This window comes from Aquarana catesbeiana, linkage group LG06, assembly GCF_042186555.1.
Source record: "Aquarana catesbeiana isolate 2022-GZ linkage group LG06, ASM4218655v1, whole genome shotgun sequence".
NCBI classification, from domain to species: domain Eukaryota; kingdom Metazoa; phylum Chordata; class Amphibia; order Anura; family Ranidae; genus Aquarana; species Aquarana catesbeiana.
The window spans coordinates 407,113,288-407,126,798 of record NC_133329.1 but is presented as its reverse complement, the minus strand read 5'-3'; the positions used below and the strand labels follow the sequence as shown (position 1 = coordinate 407,126,798).

The following is a 13,511-nucleotide window of genomic DNA, read 5'->3' as shown; positions in this document are numbered from 1 at the left end:
AAGCGGATTGGCTGCCATGCTCATCTGCTCCAGTGTTCATAAATTTCCTATAATCTATATCTTCGGGGCACCAGTATGGGGGTCGTCACTGGCAGAGATTGAGGGGTCACATGGGTTGCAATGGCTACCCGTGCGGCCTCCCTATCACGTTCGGTTTTACATCAGGACAGGAACAGCGGTGACGGCGTCATTTACTGGCACTGACCCCTGTATTTTCTTCCTGTAGCCAATGAAAGCCGGCTTCTCCTCCTCTCCCTCCCTGCCAGTATTCAGTGGCTGCAGGAGGAAAATGTAGGGGATCAGTTCCAGTTTATGCCACCCCCCCCCTCCGTTCCTGTCCAGATTCAGCTTCCTTCTATTGCGCAGGCCCCCTATTTGGTCCCCTCTTCCCCCTCGCAGCGCTACTGGCTTCCCCTCCTCTTTCACTGGCTGCTGTGAGGGATATTTCAGGATGGAGAGCAGGAAAGGGGTCGGTAAAGGTCATTTACCAGCCCTTCCTTTTTCTGAATGAACACATTGAGTGATTGGTGCCGATCGCTTTTTTTTTTTCCTACATACATAACTGAAGCATAGTAATCTGTGTTTATTATGCTTCAGTTTATGCACGCAGGGAGATAATACAGAGCTCTTCCTGTTCATTCATTCTGTGCAGCTGAGGCTGTGTCCTTAATCTTCTTTCCCTAGCTCAAAAGTGAGACCGCACGGCAGTAGTGTTACTAGGGTTGGTGTCACCTGTCCCCCCCCCGCTCCCTCACTAGCCTGTCACAGTCCCACCCCCCTTAAAAGATGTATGTTAATACTAACAACTCCTGTTTTTTGCTCCCTTTGTTCTGTTAAATACATAACTGTATAAGTTTCAAAAAAATACCTGTTGTGCAAATGTGAGCTGATAAGTTCCTGTGTTCGCTGCCAGTGCTGCACCCTTATCACTTACATTGTTCTCATATTTGTTTTACTATAGAACACTTTAGCTAGTCCTAACCCTCTCCAGCTTCATATATTGTGGTTCTTTCCATGCATGCAGGTCTTCTCCATGTATTGGTTCTATGTATTGGGGTCTTCTCCATGTATTGGTTCTATGTATTGGGGTCTTCTCCATGTTTTGGTTCTATGTATTGAGGTTCCCTCCATGTATTGAAGTCTTCTCCATGATTTGGTTCTAATGTATCGGGGTTCCCTCCATGTATTGAAGTCTTCTCCATGTTTTGGTTCTATGTATTGAGGTTCCCTCCATGTATTGAAGTCTTCTCTATGTTTTGGTTCTAATGTATCGGGGTTCCCTCCATGTATTGAAGTCTTCTCCTCCATGTTTTGGTTCTATGTATTGAGGTTCCCTCCATGTATTGAAGTCTTCTCCATGTTTTGGTTCTATGTATTGGGGTTCTCTCCATGAATAAAGATCTTCTCCACATATTGGGGGTCTTCTCCATGTATTGGCCCTTTTGTATTGGGTTCCCTTCATGAATAAAGGTCTTCTCCATGTATTGGTGTTCTCTCCATGTCTCGGTTCTATGTATTGGGGTTCTTTTCATGCAAAGAACCACCTGCTCCATGTTTAGGTTCTTTCTATATATTGGGTTCTCTCCGTGAATTGAGGTCTTCTCCATGTTTTGGTTCTATGTATTGGGATTCTCTCCAATAAAAATGTTTTCTCCATGTATAGGTTCTATGTATTGGGTTCTCTTCCAGTTTGGGGTTCTCTCTATGAATCAAGGTCTTCTCAAGTTTTTTGTTCTTTCTATGTATTGGGTTTTCTCCATGAATTGAGGTTTCCCTAGGTTTTAGTTGTTTCTATGTATTGGATTCTTCTCCATGTAGATTTCTATGTTTTAGAGTTCTCTTCCTTTATTGTGGTTCTCTCTATATATTCAGTTCTAGTTTTGGGACTATTTGCAGTTAGCTGTGGTGGATGGTATAAAGTTTTCTTCATACAGTACCAAGACACTTTACAATCTGTACTGTCCTCTCCTCTAGACACCAAGAAATGGTCAGCGCTCAGTCCACGCACACGTGGCCTCGGTCCAGGACCTCGCCATGGCCACTCCAGTGCCACACATAACTCTGCAATGTACCTATTCGGGGGATTAAAGAATATGGCTGAACAAAATGACTTCTGGAGGTTTGATTTCCGCCGACACAACTGGTCCAGTATCAAAACCAGGTACGTCAGACGTGTCATGTCCTATCTGTGCACCATCTCCAGTACATAGCTGAGCAGGCCTGATGCAGGAGCTTATCTCCCACAGTGCAGCAGGAGCTTTCCCTGCTCTGTTCCTGTATGATATACTGGAGAGGGTAGGTACGTAGAAGGTTCAAGGTCTCACTAACAGCATATGGTTAGTAAGATTTTATCCCGATTACAGGAGGGCATCATTTTACATATGAATGAAAGTAAGAGGGATTAAGATATATGGGCAGGAAAATGCAAAGTCCTAATTTTTAAAGTATGGTAAATGAATATATTGATCAAGCTGCCCCTGTGAATCTTTAAGGAACCTTCATACTATTGGTTGCAGTTGCTCCAGAGATTTTGGTTTTGACCTCCTCTAGACCAAAAGTACAAGAACGAAAGTCAAAGTGGAATATTCTTATGGCCAAATGTTGGTGGACATCTGACCATCACACCCACACTATATGGACCAACCCTTCCAATGATGCAGTTCAGGTGTCCCCAATGAAAGGTATTGTTATTACTACAACATACAAGGACGTGATTTTAGACAATTGTGCACTTCCAAGCTTACGGTAACAGATTGGTGAAGACCCTTTTCTGTTCCTCCATGACTGTGCCCCTGTGTTCAAAACCAGCTACATAAAGACGTGGTTTTTGACCAGTTTGGTGTGGAGGAACCTAAGTGATCATCATGGAGCCCTGACCTCACCCTACTGAACACCTTTAGGATAAACTGGAATGGCTATTGTGAGCCAGGTCCTCTCATCCAACATCAGACTCTGACCTAACAAATAGGCACAGATTCCCAAAAAAAAGCCTTCCCAGAAAAGTGGAGGATGTTACTGCCACAAAGGAGGGCAATTCCATATTAATGGCCATGGAGAGAAGGGGAAACATCATATTAGATGTCCAACAAGCTCATATAGGGTGTGATTGTCAGGTGTCAACCTTTGGACAGAACTAATAACTACGTTTTTTGTGTTTTATCTGTCTAGCTCCGGTCCCCCTAAGCTGGTAGGCCATGCGTCAGCTGTCCACCAGGGCTGCCTATGGGTCATGGGTGGAGGACTACCTTCTCGCAGCCCCACCAGTAACTTGTGGAAATACGACTTCACCTCCCGCTCCTGGAAGAGGCTATCCCGTGGAAAGGAATGCAATGACTGTGCCAGGATGTACCACTGTGTGGTCCCATTGGATTGGCGCTCCAGGCCGAGATCGGGAAGCTCAGATTCTGGACTTGACAAGAGCTCAGAAGGCGAACAACCTGACAAACTCCTTTCATTTCACTCTTGGGGTGCCAATAAAGTGTCCGCCATTCCTACCTCGGATAATATAGAGATGAAGCCTCTTAAAGATCGCTCATCCAGCCCTTTGTTCTGCTCCTGTTCATCATCTGCTGATCACACAGAGGAGCACCATCTCCTCACCACCTACGAGAATGAATGCTTCTCCTACTCTGGGGAGGAAATGGATTGCCAGATGGGCTCAGATGGCCAGACTCTGCCAGGAAAGGAGAATGTTTTCCTGGTCATAGGTGGGAAGCCTTTATCGAGACACTGCGAGATCTCTGTTTCACATATCCAACTGGAATAGCAGCGGCCTCCAAAGCCTGCATCCTCTAGGCTGTGTGGTGCTGGCTGGCAGGACGTGCTGGGACCTGTAGCTGGAAAGCCACAGAATGTAAAAAAAACATTTTTTAAAGCATCTTTTTTTTTTTTCTGCTGTTACAATGCATCTTAACCGCACTCCAATTCTCAGAGCTACATTGTATCTTTTAAACCTGAACTTCAGCCCTACCTTCACTCTCTACAGTTGTACTGGCTCCTCCCTTTGAACTGAAATGACTTCCTCTGATTTCACTGCACATTTTGTCTATTATGTTTAGCTACTCTAGCACCGTCTAGTGGCCATAATGCACTATTTTCCTTAGTTACCCCAGTTGGGAAGATGCCACATGACGGCCACTAGATGGCGATAACGATCAAAGGAAATAAGACATATTAGACACAACACAGAGCCTATTCCTGACATCTGTGTAAATGTCTCACGCTAATTTTTTTTTTTTATATATATAGTATACAGACCCCTTTTTGTATTTAATGAATTTTAGATGAAAAGGGATCACATTATTATTTTTCTTAGTTTTCTTGCATTCTTGCCTTATCTTCCTGTGATGTGCACCTCCTTTGTATGTGTAACTACAGCAGAACATGTGTGTTGTCAAGGCTGCCTGTAGTCCCCGTCCCCATCAGGAACAGCGTGACATCAAGAGCTCGGATAGGACAGGAATAAAGTGTTGTCACCATCAAACACGAAGTGCCTGGACAAGGACCTCCAGAGATGAATGGAAGCTGCCGATTGAATGTTTTTTAAATGACCTGAAAATGTTATAGTTTATGAGATTTTATAATGCTTAGATATACAAGGAATGTATATATAGTGAATGTCATGAACACTGAGGTTGCCCTTGTCTGTAGCGATAGCTGAAGCGGATTAGCGGAGGAATGTCTGGTATGTCAGGGAATACAATCTTATCGGCTCAGAAGACAAACACTAAAGTGTGAATTATAGGACTTTCTTGTAGCAATCTGCCATCTCCTGGGACAAAGCTCAGTCCTCTGTGAGGTGACGGAACATTACTAGGTAACCTCACCTGCGTCCTCTGCAATGTCACCCAACCTCACCTGCGTCCTCTGCAACGGCACCCAACCTCACCTGCAAATGTTCCTCTCCTCTGCAACGGCACCCAACATCACCTGCATCCTTCCCGTCCTCTGCAACAATACCCAACCACACCTGCATCCATCCCGTCCTCTGCAACAATACCCAACCACACCTGCATCCATCCCGTCCTCTGCAACAATACCCAACCACACCTGCATCCTTCCCGTCCTCTGCAATAATACCCAACCTCACCTGCATTCTCTGCAACTTTACCCTAACCTCACTTGCAGCTTTCTCTTCCTCTGCAACTACACCCAACCTCACCTCTGTCCTCTGCAACGACACCCATCCTCGCCTACATCCTTCCTGTCCTCTGTAACAATACCAACCTTACCTCCATCTTCTGCAATGACACCCATCCTCACCTACATCCTTCCTGTCCTCTGTAACAATATCAACCTTACCTCCATCTTCTGCAATGACACCCATCCTCACCTGCATCCTTCCCATTCTCTGCAACGTTACCCAACCTTACCTCCATCCTCACCTACATCCTTCCTGTCCTCTGCAATGATACCCAACATCACCTCCATCCTCTGCAACTACACCCATCCTCACCTGCATCCCTCCCCTCCTCTGCAACGGCACCCTAACCGCAACTACACCAATGCTCGCCTGCATCCTTCCCATTCTCTGCAACGATACCCAACCTCACCTCCGTCCTCTGCAACGGCACCCACCCTCACCTGCAATTGTTCCCCTCCTCTGCAACGGCACCCAAACTCTCCTGCATCCTTCCCGTCCTCTGCAACAATACCCAACCTCACCTGCATCCTCTGAAACGTTCCTCAACCTCACCTCTGTCCTCTGCAATGGCACCCAACCTCACCTGCAGCCTTTCCCGTCCTCTGCAACGAAACCCAACATCATCTGTGTCATCTGCAATGGCACCCAACCTCACCTGCACCCGTCCCATCCTCTGCAACGACACCCAACCTCACCTGCATCCTCTGCAATGATCTACTGCACTATTTTATTGAACATCAATGCTGTCAGATTGGGCGACACTTGGAGGGTTTATAGTTTATACAAAATATATATATATTTTTAATAAGCTTTTGGTTAGAGTATGGCTGTGGGTAGAACCCTTGGCAGGTTTTTGTTTGATGTCTGTAGCCCTTTACAGAAATGTTCTTTCACGTTTTGGCACTTCATTATCTGTCTGAACTTTTATCACCCTTCTTCCCTCTCGTAACCTTTGCTCCTCTAATTCTGGTCTTCTGTGTGTCCCTCAAACCTGTCTACACTCTATGGCAGGAGTTTTTCAAGCAGGGTTCCTCCAGAGGTTCCCACTGACCCCATTGATCTTTTTAGCTATCTGCAAAAGGGGTCATTCTTCCCAATGACTACAAGTGTAAGGAGCATTCTTCCTACTGACCATCACACTAATGTATCAGGAGATGTAGATATAGTAAATAATTAGCAGGGGTGAAAAGTTATTTCAAGGGTTTCTCTGTGTTGGAAAGGTTGGGAGAGGGAGCTCTGTACAGGGCATTTTTGTTTTTTCCTTCAAAACTTTGGAATTCTCTTGCCAAGACCATCAGAGAGTCACACCTTTTATTAACCCCTTGTCTATCAAGGTATGTTTATAAACCTTCTTGGTAGTCAAAGGGTTAAAACAAGCTTAGAGCTGCTACCGGTTTATTTTTTATTTTTATTTTAGCAAGCAATTGGTTTTCATGTAAAAGTGATCAGGGCTGAATTAGAGCCCACCCAATCACTTTTACATTACAAGAAATGTGCTGGCCCCCCAGCCCCTCCCCACCCCCTCCAGTGCCAGCCGCAGTGCTTCCAGAGCTCTCGCAGTTCTTTTCTGCAATTAATGAACCCGGAAGGTGACCTGTTTTACATCACTTCCAGGGTCACAGCAGTCATTTCCCTCCTACGCCAGCTGGGAAAACAGCTAGTCAAGCACAATCTGTCTGTGCTTGATTAGCTGCAGTGGTGGTGCTATGGTACCCAAAACTGAACCGAGGCAACAGTTCAAAAACCTTTTTATTGGGTATGTTTTTGGTTTAAATGTAAAAGGTGAAGCTTTGCTGAGTAAATTGATACCCAACACGTCCAGCCTTAATATTTTACATGCCCATGAAATGGCGACAAATTGGGTACCAATAGGATATGCTTCAAAAGCTCTTACCCATATCCAGACCACCGTGGGTATTTTGATGTTGAATACCGTTGTTATGGCAGCACATAGCTGCCATAACCCCGGTATTTTCTTAAACGGCGTTCTGCTTTCAGATAAAAGTGGTCTCTTCGGCGGATTCGCCGCGAATGAGGGCCCCTCTCCTGTTTCTCCTGTTTTCGGTTGTCTCCGCCGCCGATCCTTTCCATTCAGAGGAACTGTGTCGAGTGAGAGAATGATGGGGGCCCACTTGACTCAATGACGGAAGTGACGTCAAACGTTACTTCCGCCCAACGGCTCTTTTTTTTTTTATTATTGCATTTTAGTGTAAATATGAGATGTGAAGTCTTTTTGACCCCCAGATCTCACATTTAAGAGGTCCTGTCATGCTTTTTTTTTTTTATTATACATTCCTTGTAATAGGAATAAAAGTCATCCAAACGTTTTTTTTAAAAAAGAAACAATGTAAAAAAAAAAAAAAAAAAAAATGTAAAGCTCCCCCACCCCCCGTACTCGCACGTAGAAGCAACCGCGTATTTAAGTTGCGCCCGCATATGTAAACGGTGTTCAAACTTCGCCTGTGAGATATCGTTGCGATCGTTAGAGCGAGAGCAATACTTCTAGCATGAGATCTCCTCTGTAACTCAAAACTGGTAACCTGTAGAAATTTTTTACTTCACCTATGGAGATTTTTAATAGTCAACGTGTGTCGCCATTCCACGAACGGGTGCAATTTTGAAGCGTGACATCTTGGGCATCAATTTACTCGGTGTAACATTATCTTTCAAAATTAAAAAAAAAAACTGGCCTAACTTTACTGATTTTTTTTTTCTTATTTTTTCATTCAAAAAAGTGTATTTTGTCCAAAAACATTGCGTTTGTAAGAGTGCTGCGCAAATACGGTGTGACAAAGTATTGCAACGACCGCCATTTTATTCTCTAGTGTGTCTGAAAAAAAAATATATATTGTTTGGGGGTTCTAAGTAACTTTCTAGCAAAAAAAAAAAAATGATTTTAACTTGCAAACAACAAGTTTGAAAAATAGGCCGGTCCTTCAGTGGTTACAGATAATCAATGTAGAGTTAACTGTAAAATTCTAAAATTATAGGTTTGCATTCAGGTCCTTTTAATTTATTTTTATGTCATAATTATTTTAAAGCACTTTTTTTTTTTATTCTTCATTTAACTGCATTGCGATCACAAGTGGCACGGGCAGGTGACAGGTCCTCTGTATGAGAAGGAAGTGTCACCAGCACACCAGGATCTCCAAAATTGGGTCCAAAATTTTAATCACATAGTATCGAAAAAAAAAAAAAAAAAAAATAGAAGTGACGTTTCGGAGCCACGCAGGGCCCCTTCATCAGGCATGTGACATTGTGATGAAGGGGTCCTGCATGGCTCCGAAACGTTGCTTCTTTTTATACTACCCAGTTTCCCCGAAAATAAGACCTAGCGTGATTGTCGGTGATGGCTGCAATATAAGCCCTACCCCCCAAATAAGCCCTAGTTAAAGTCCTTGTAGGTCTTATTTGCAGGGTAGGGCTTATTTGGGGGGTAGGGCTTATTTTGCAGCCATCACTGACAATCACGCTAGGTCTTATTTTCAGGGGGTTAAAATTTTTGGTGATTAAAAATTTTGACCCAATTTTGGAGAGCCTGGTGTGCTGGTGACACTTCCTTCTCATGATTGCAATCGGTTCCAGCCGTTGGTCATTTCAGCACCCAATTTAAGATACAGCCGTTTGTGCAGGAACGTGTGCGTTGGGAGTTATTGCATTGGAGGTCCTCTGTATGGAGACATCAGGGGGTCTTGATTGGCTGCTTCCGAAATGACCGTTCTGAACCCGGAAGTGATCGCCGTCTGAGTTTATTAGTCGCAGAAGAAATCAGGGATTTGGTGTCTGGACAACTGACTATGGTCCTGGGTTCCCCGGAGAGATGGAAGAGCCTGGGAACCACTGGAGGTGCCACCAGCACCTTCACAGCCCTGGAAAAGTGTTTGAGCAGCCAAGAGTTGCTCTTATAATTTTTACTGGAAAGCTGCACCCTATTTTATACATTGTTACATTGATCCAGCTTGGCGCAGTGTATCTATGTACAGGATATACCTACCTTACCAAACTGTTCATGCTGGAAATCACTGAAGTTGACACTACCACTACTACTACCACAACAGTGATCTTTACTTTCTGGCAGGCCATGTGCCAAGACTGGCTGCTCATCACAGGAGCCATTCAGAGAATGGTTTGCATTTTCAGAATACATTTTAAGTGTTCTTTTATTGGACGAAGTGGAGAGTGTGACGTCACCACGTTCCTTCTCAACCTCGTCAGCTGCTACTACAGTGATCTCCACAAGCTTCTTGGGTCTTTCTTTCCAAGTGGCTGTCTCTGCTGCATTATGAACACACAAAGCTTGGCATGGGCGCCTTTCACAGAAGGCTTCAGATTTTTTTTTTAAATAAATGCAAATTACTTTCTGATTGGGCAAGGCGGAGAAGCAACGTGGTGATGTCACATACTCCACCTCATCCAAAGAACACTTCAAATGTATTCAAAAATACGCAAACCAAAGTGTTCTCTGGATGATGTATTGAGTGTGATGCCACCGCATTGCTTTCTGATTGGACAAGGTGTAGAAGCAACGTGGTGACGTCACATACTCCACCTCATCCAAAGAACACTTTAAATTTATTTAATACGCAAACCAAAGTGTTCTCTGGATGAGATATTGAGCGTGACGCCACCGCATTGCCTCTCCACCTTGTCCAATCAGAAAGCAATTTGCATTTATTCAGAAAATTTAAAATCATACTCTGGTGTCCGTGCCAAGCTGCCGACCCTCCTGTGTTCACAATGTAGCAGGGCTGCCACTTGGCAAAAGACCTGGAAGCTGGCGGAGATCACTGGGAGTAGTGGTGGACAAGGAGGAGAGGCAACGTGGTGACTTCACCTCGTCCAATCAGAGAACACTTTAAATTTATTCAGAAAATGCAAACCTCTCTCTGAATGGTGCCGGTGTTGAGTGGCCAGACTTAGTCCAGGACCTGGAAGATAGTGGAGATCAGTGTAGTAGCGGGGTCTACATCAGCGATTTCCAGCTTCCAGGGGTATCAGCCCGGTATGGTGTATACATAGTTACATTGATCCATTTAAAAAAAAATAAAAAATCTATGATAAGAGATTTATTGATGGGGTTCCTCCACTGTGCACTCATAACTAATATCAAAAATTAGGATTTCCCATAACTTTGTGTCCTGGCGATAACGGCACCAGGCAGACTGCGGCCAACCGCCAAAGACAGCAATAAAAACCTGACCGGGGTTCTAACCCTTCCACACTCCATCCAAAGCTAAGAGATTAGTAAAATGTAACTAAATCAGATTTTTACAGTATTCTGAACTATTTAATGTCTGATATCAGCCTTGTATGTAATCCCGGCACATAGGTTTACAGAGTATTATAACGAATAGTCGATATTTTTCTATGGCGGAATAATTATTTTCTCTTGTACAGAAGTGTTTACATGTTTGATAAAGCGACGGCTATTATTACAATGTGCCATTAATAAAGGAAAAAAAATTCAACCTGAAATTGGTCTCATTTCGGCTTTCGTTACATTCAGGCTGCATTTACAGCGTAGCGTTGTGCGAATGCGCATAATGCAAAAAAAACTGCTCCAGCTCTGTGCAAAAAGTGTAGGGAAGCCGTTCATTTCAGTAATCTTCCCTACGCACACGGCAAAGTAGCTCATGCACCTTTTTCACAGCGCGCAGTCGGGCGCCCACAGTTAGAATGCCGGTGCTGCAGAGAGGAGGGGGAGAGGAGCGAGGCGTCCTGCACCCCCATCGCTGGACCGTGGGACAGGGGAGCGTCTGGATTATTAAGTCAGCAGATACACTTGTTGTAGCTGCCGACTTCCGACTTTAACCACAATTTTTTTTAGAAAGTTAAATTTCACTTGCCACACCCAGGCCTAATTACTGCCACACCTGTTGAATCAAGAAATCATATAAATAGAGGCTGTCTGACAAAGTGAAGCACGCTAGCAGATCACAAAAATCCACACATCATGCCACAATTAAAAAAAAAAAAAAAAAAAATCAAGAACAGATTAGAAACAAAGTAATGTACATGTGTCGGTCTAGGAAGGATTTCAAAGCCATTTCTAAGGCTTTGGAACTCCAGTGAACCCTGGGGAGAGCCATTATCCACAAATGGAGATAACTTGGAACAGTGGTGAACCTTCCCAGGAGTGGCAGGCCTACAAAAATTACTCCAAGAGCATGAGGACAACTCATCCAGGAGGTCATAAAAGAACCCAGAACATCATCTAAAGAACTGCAGGCCTCACTTGCCTCAGGTAAGATCGGTGTTCATGGATTCAACAACAAGAAAGAGACTGGGGGCAAAAATGGCCTCCATGGGAGAGTTCCAAGGCCAAAGCCACTGCTGACCAAAAAGAACACAAAGGCTCATCTCACATTTACTAAAAAACATCTCGATTATCCCCAAGACTTTTAGGCAAATATTCTGTGGACTGATGAGACAAAAATGTATATTTTTGGAAGGTGTGCGTCCCGTTACATCTGGTATAAAACTAATACAGCATTTCATAACAAGAACATCATACCATCGGTCAGACAAGGTGGTGGTAGCGTGATGGTCTGGGGCCACTTTGCAGCTTCAGGACCTGGATGACTTACCACAATTGATGGAACCATGAATTCTGAGCTCTACTAGAAAATCCTAAAGGAGAATGTCCGGCCATCAGTTCCTGACCTCAAGCTCAAGTGCACTAGGGTTATGCAGCAGGACAATGATCCGAAACACAACAGCAAGTCCACCTCCAAATGGTTCAAACCAAGCAAAATGTAGGTTTTGGAGTGGCCTAGTCAAACTCCGGACTTAAATCCAATTGAGATGCCGTATCATGACCTTACACAGGCCGTTCATTGCTGGAAAACCCTCCAATGTGGCTGAATTAAAACAATTCTGCAGAGAAGAGTTGGGCCAAAATTCCTCCACAGCGATGTGAAAGACTCATTGCCAGTTATCGCAAACGCTTGATTGTGTTTGTTGACGCCAAGGGTGGGACAACCAGTTATTAGATTTAGGGGGCAATTACTTTTTCACATAAAGTCGGGCAGATTTGGACAGCTTTTGTGCCTTAATCAATGAAACCATCATTTAAAAACTGCATTTTATATTTACTCGGGTTATCTTTGTGTAATGATAACGTGTTTGATGAGTCATTTAAGTGTGACAAATAAGCAAAAAAAAAAAATCTGAAGGGGGGCAAATACTTTCACAGCATTGTACGTATACACGGCTGTTTTACCACATTTAAGGCCAGTTGACACCTCATGCAGTCCAGTGCATTTTTTTTTTTTTTTTGTTTCATCAAAAACACATGGATAGTAGGTTATTATGGTTTCCAATGGCATAGTTTACACCACTGCTTGCAGTTCCAGAAAAAAAGAAAAAAAAAAAAAAAAAAAAAAAAAAAAAAAAAGTAGAGCGTGCTACATTTTTCCTGCACTGGACTGTACTGGAAAGCGGTAAAACACATCAAAAATGCATTGGAACGCATTAAAAATGCATCCAACCCCAGTACAGTGTACAAAAAAAAAACCACAGGAATAGCAAAAAAAAAAAAAAAAAAACGCATCTGGAATAAAAAAAATGCACCAGAACACACCAAAAACTCATTAAAAATGCATGCAAAAACACACCCAGAACAGATCTGGAGTGCATTTTTGTCATGTGATCTAGCCCTTACGGTGCCAATAACAATGAATGGCACTGCAAGGCACATAAAGTGCTTTTGCATGGTTCAAAAAAAAAACAAAAAACAAACAAACAAAAGAAATCCATAAACCAAAATAAAAAACAAAAACAGAAAAAAACAACAAAAAAAAAACAAAAAATAAAAATACAAGAATGAAAAAAACAAACAAACAAAAAAAAAAAAAAAAAAAAAAAACACAACTACAAAAACTAGCTTGATTTCAGCCAATGTGCCCATGGGCATTGTGGCGTTTAGATTCGTATTTTAGATCAGCGTTCAAGGGGAATAAAAAAAAAAAAAATCCCTGCATGCGGAGAGGAGAGTACGGATTTAATTTAGGTGTAAACACACATGTACACAAGCAAATTCATTCTAGTGGCTAGAACAAATGAATATTTCAGCCCAGGGGTAGACAAAGTCAGCAATCCAGCTGTATGGAACTACAAGTCCCACGAGGCACTGCAGGACTTTGTCAGCCATAGGCATGACTCCTAGAATCACAGTAGTAAAATACAGCATTACCACCACTAGATGGGGCTGAAGAATATAGGAAATACATACATCTTGTTAACAAGAGATACAATGCAACAATTCTAGAGCGCAACAGAGCAGGTATAGACAACCTTGGTGCTCCAGCTTTGGCGGAACGACGAATCCAACCGGACATGGCAAAACTCTCGCCAAAAAGGCACGACT

General features: G+C 43.3%; 1 protein-coding gene across 1 annotated transcript in view; it reads left to right on the top strand.

Annotated features, from left to right (window-relative positions):
* Positions 1 to 13,024, top strand: part of LOC141147258 (kelch domain-containing protein 1-like) — a 40,833-nt gene extending 27,809 nt beyond the window's left edge. The window contains exons 7-8 of the mRNA XM_073634461.1: positions 1,975 to 2,161; positions 3,169 to 13,024. Of these exons, the coding sequence (XP_073490562.1) occupies positions 1,975 to 2,161; positions 3,169 to 3,766 (785 nt within the window). The 3' untranslated portion in view covers positions 3,767 to 13,024. The remainder of the gene's footprint in view (positions 1 to 1,974; positions 2,162 to 3,168) is intronic.
* Positions 13,025 to 13,511: the final 487 nt, after the last annotated feature.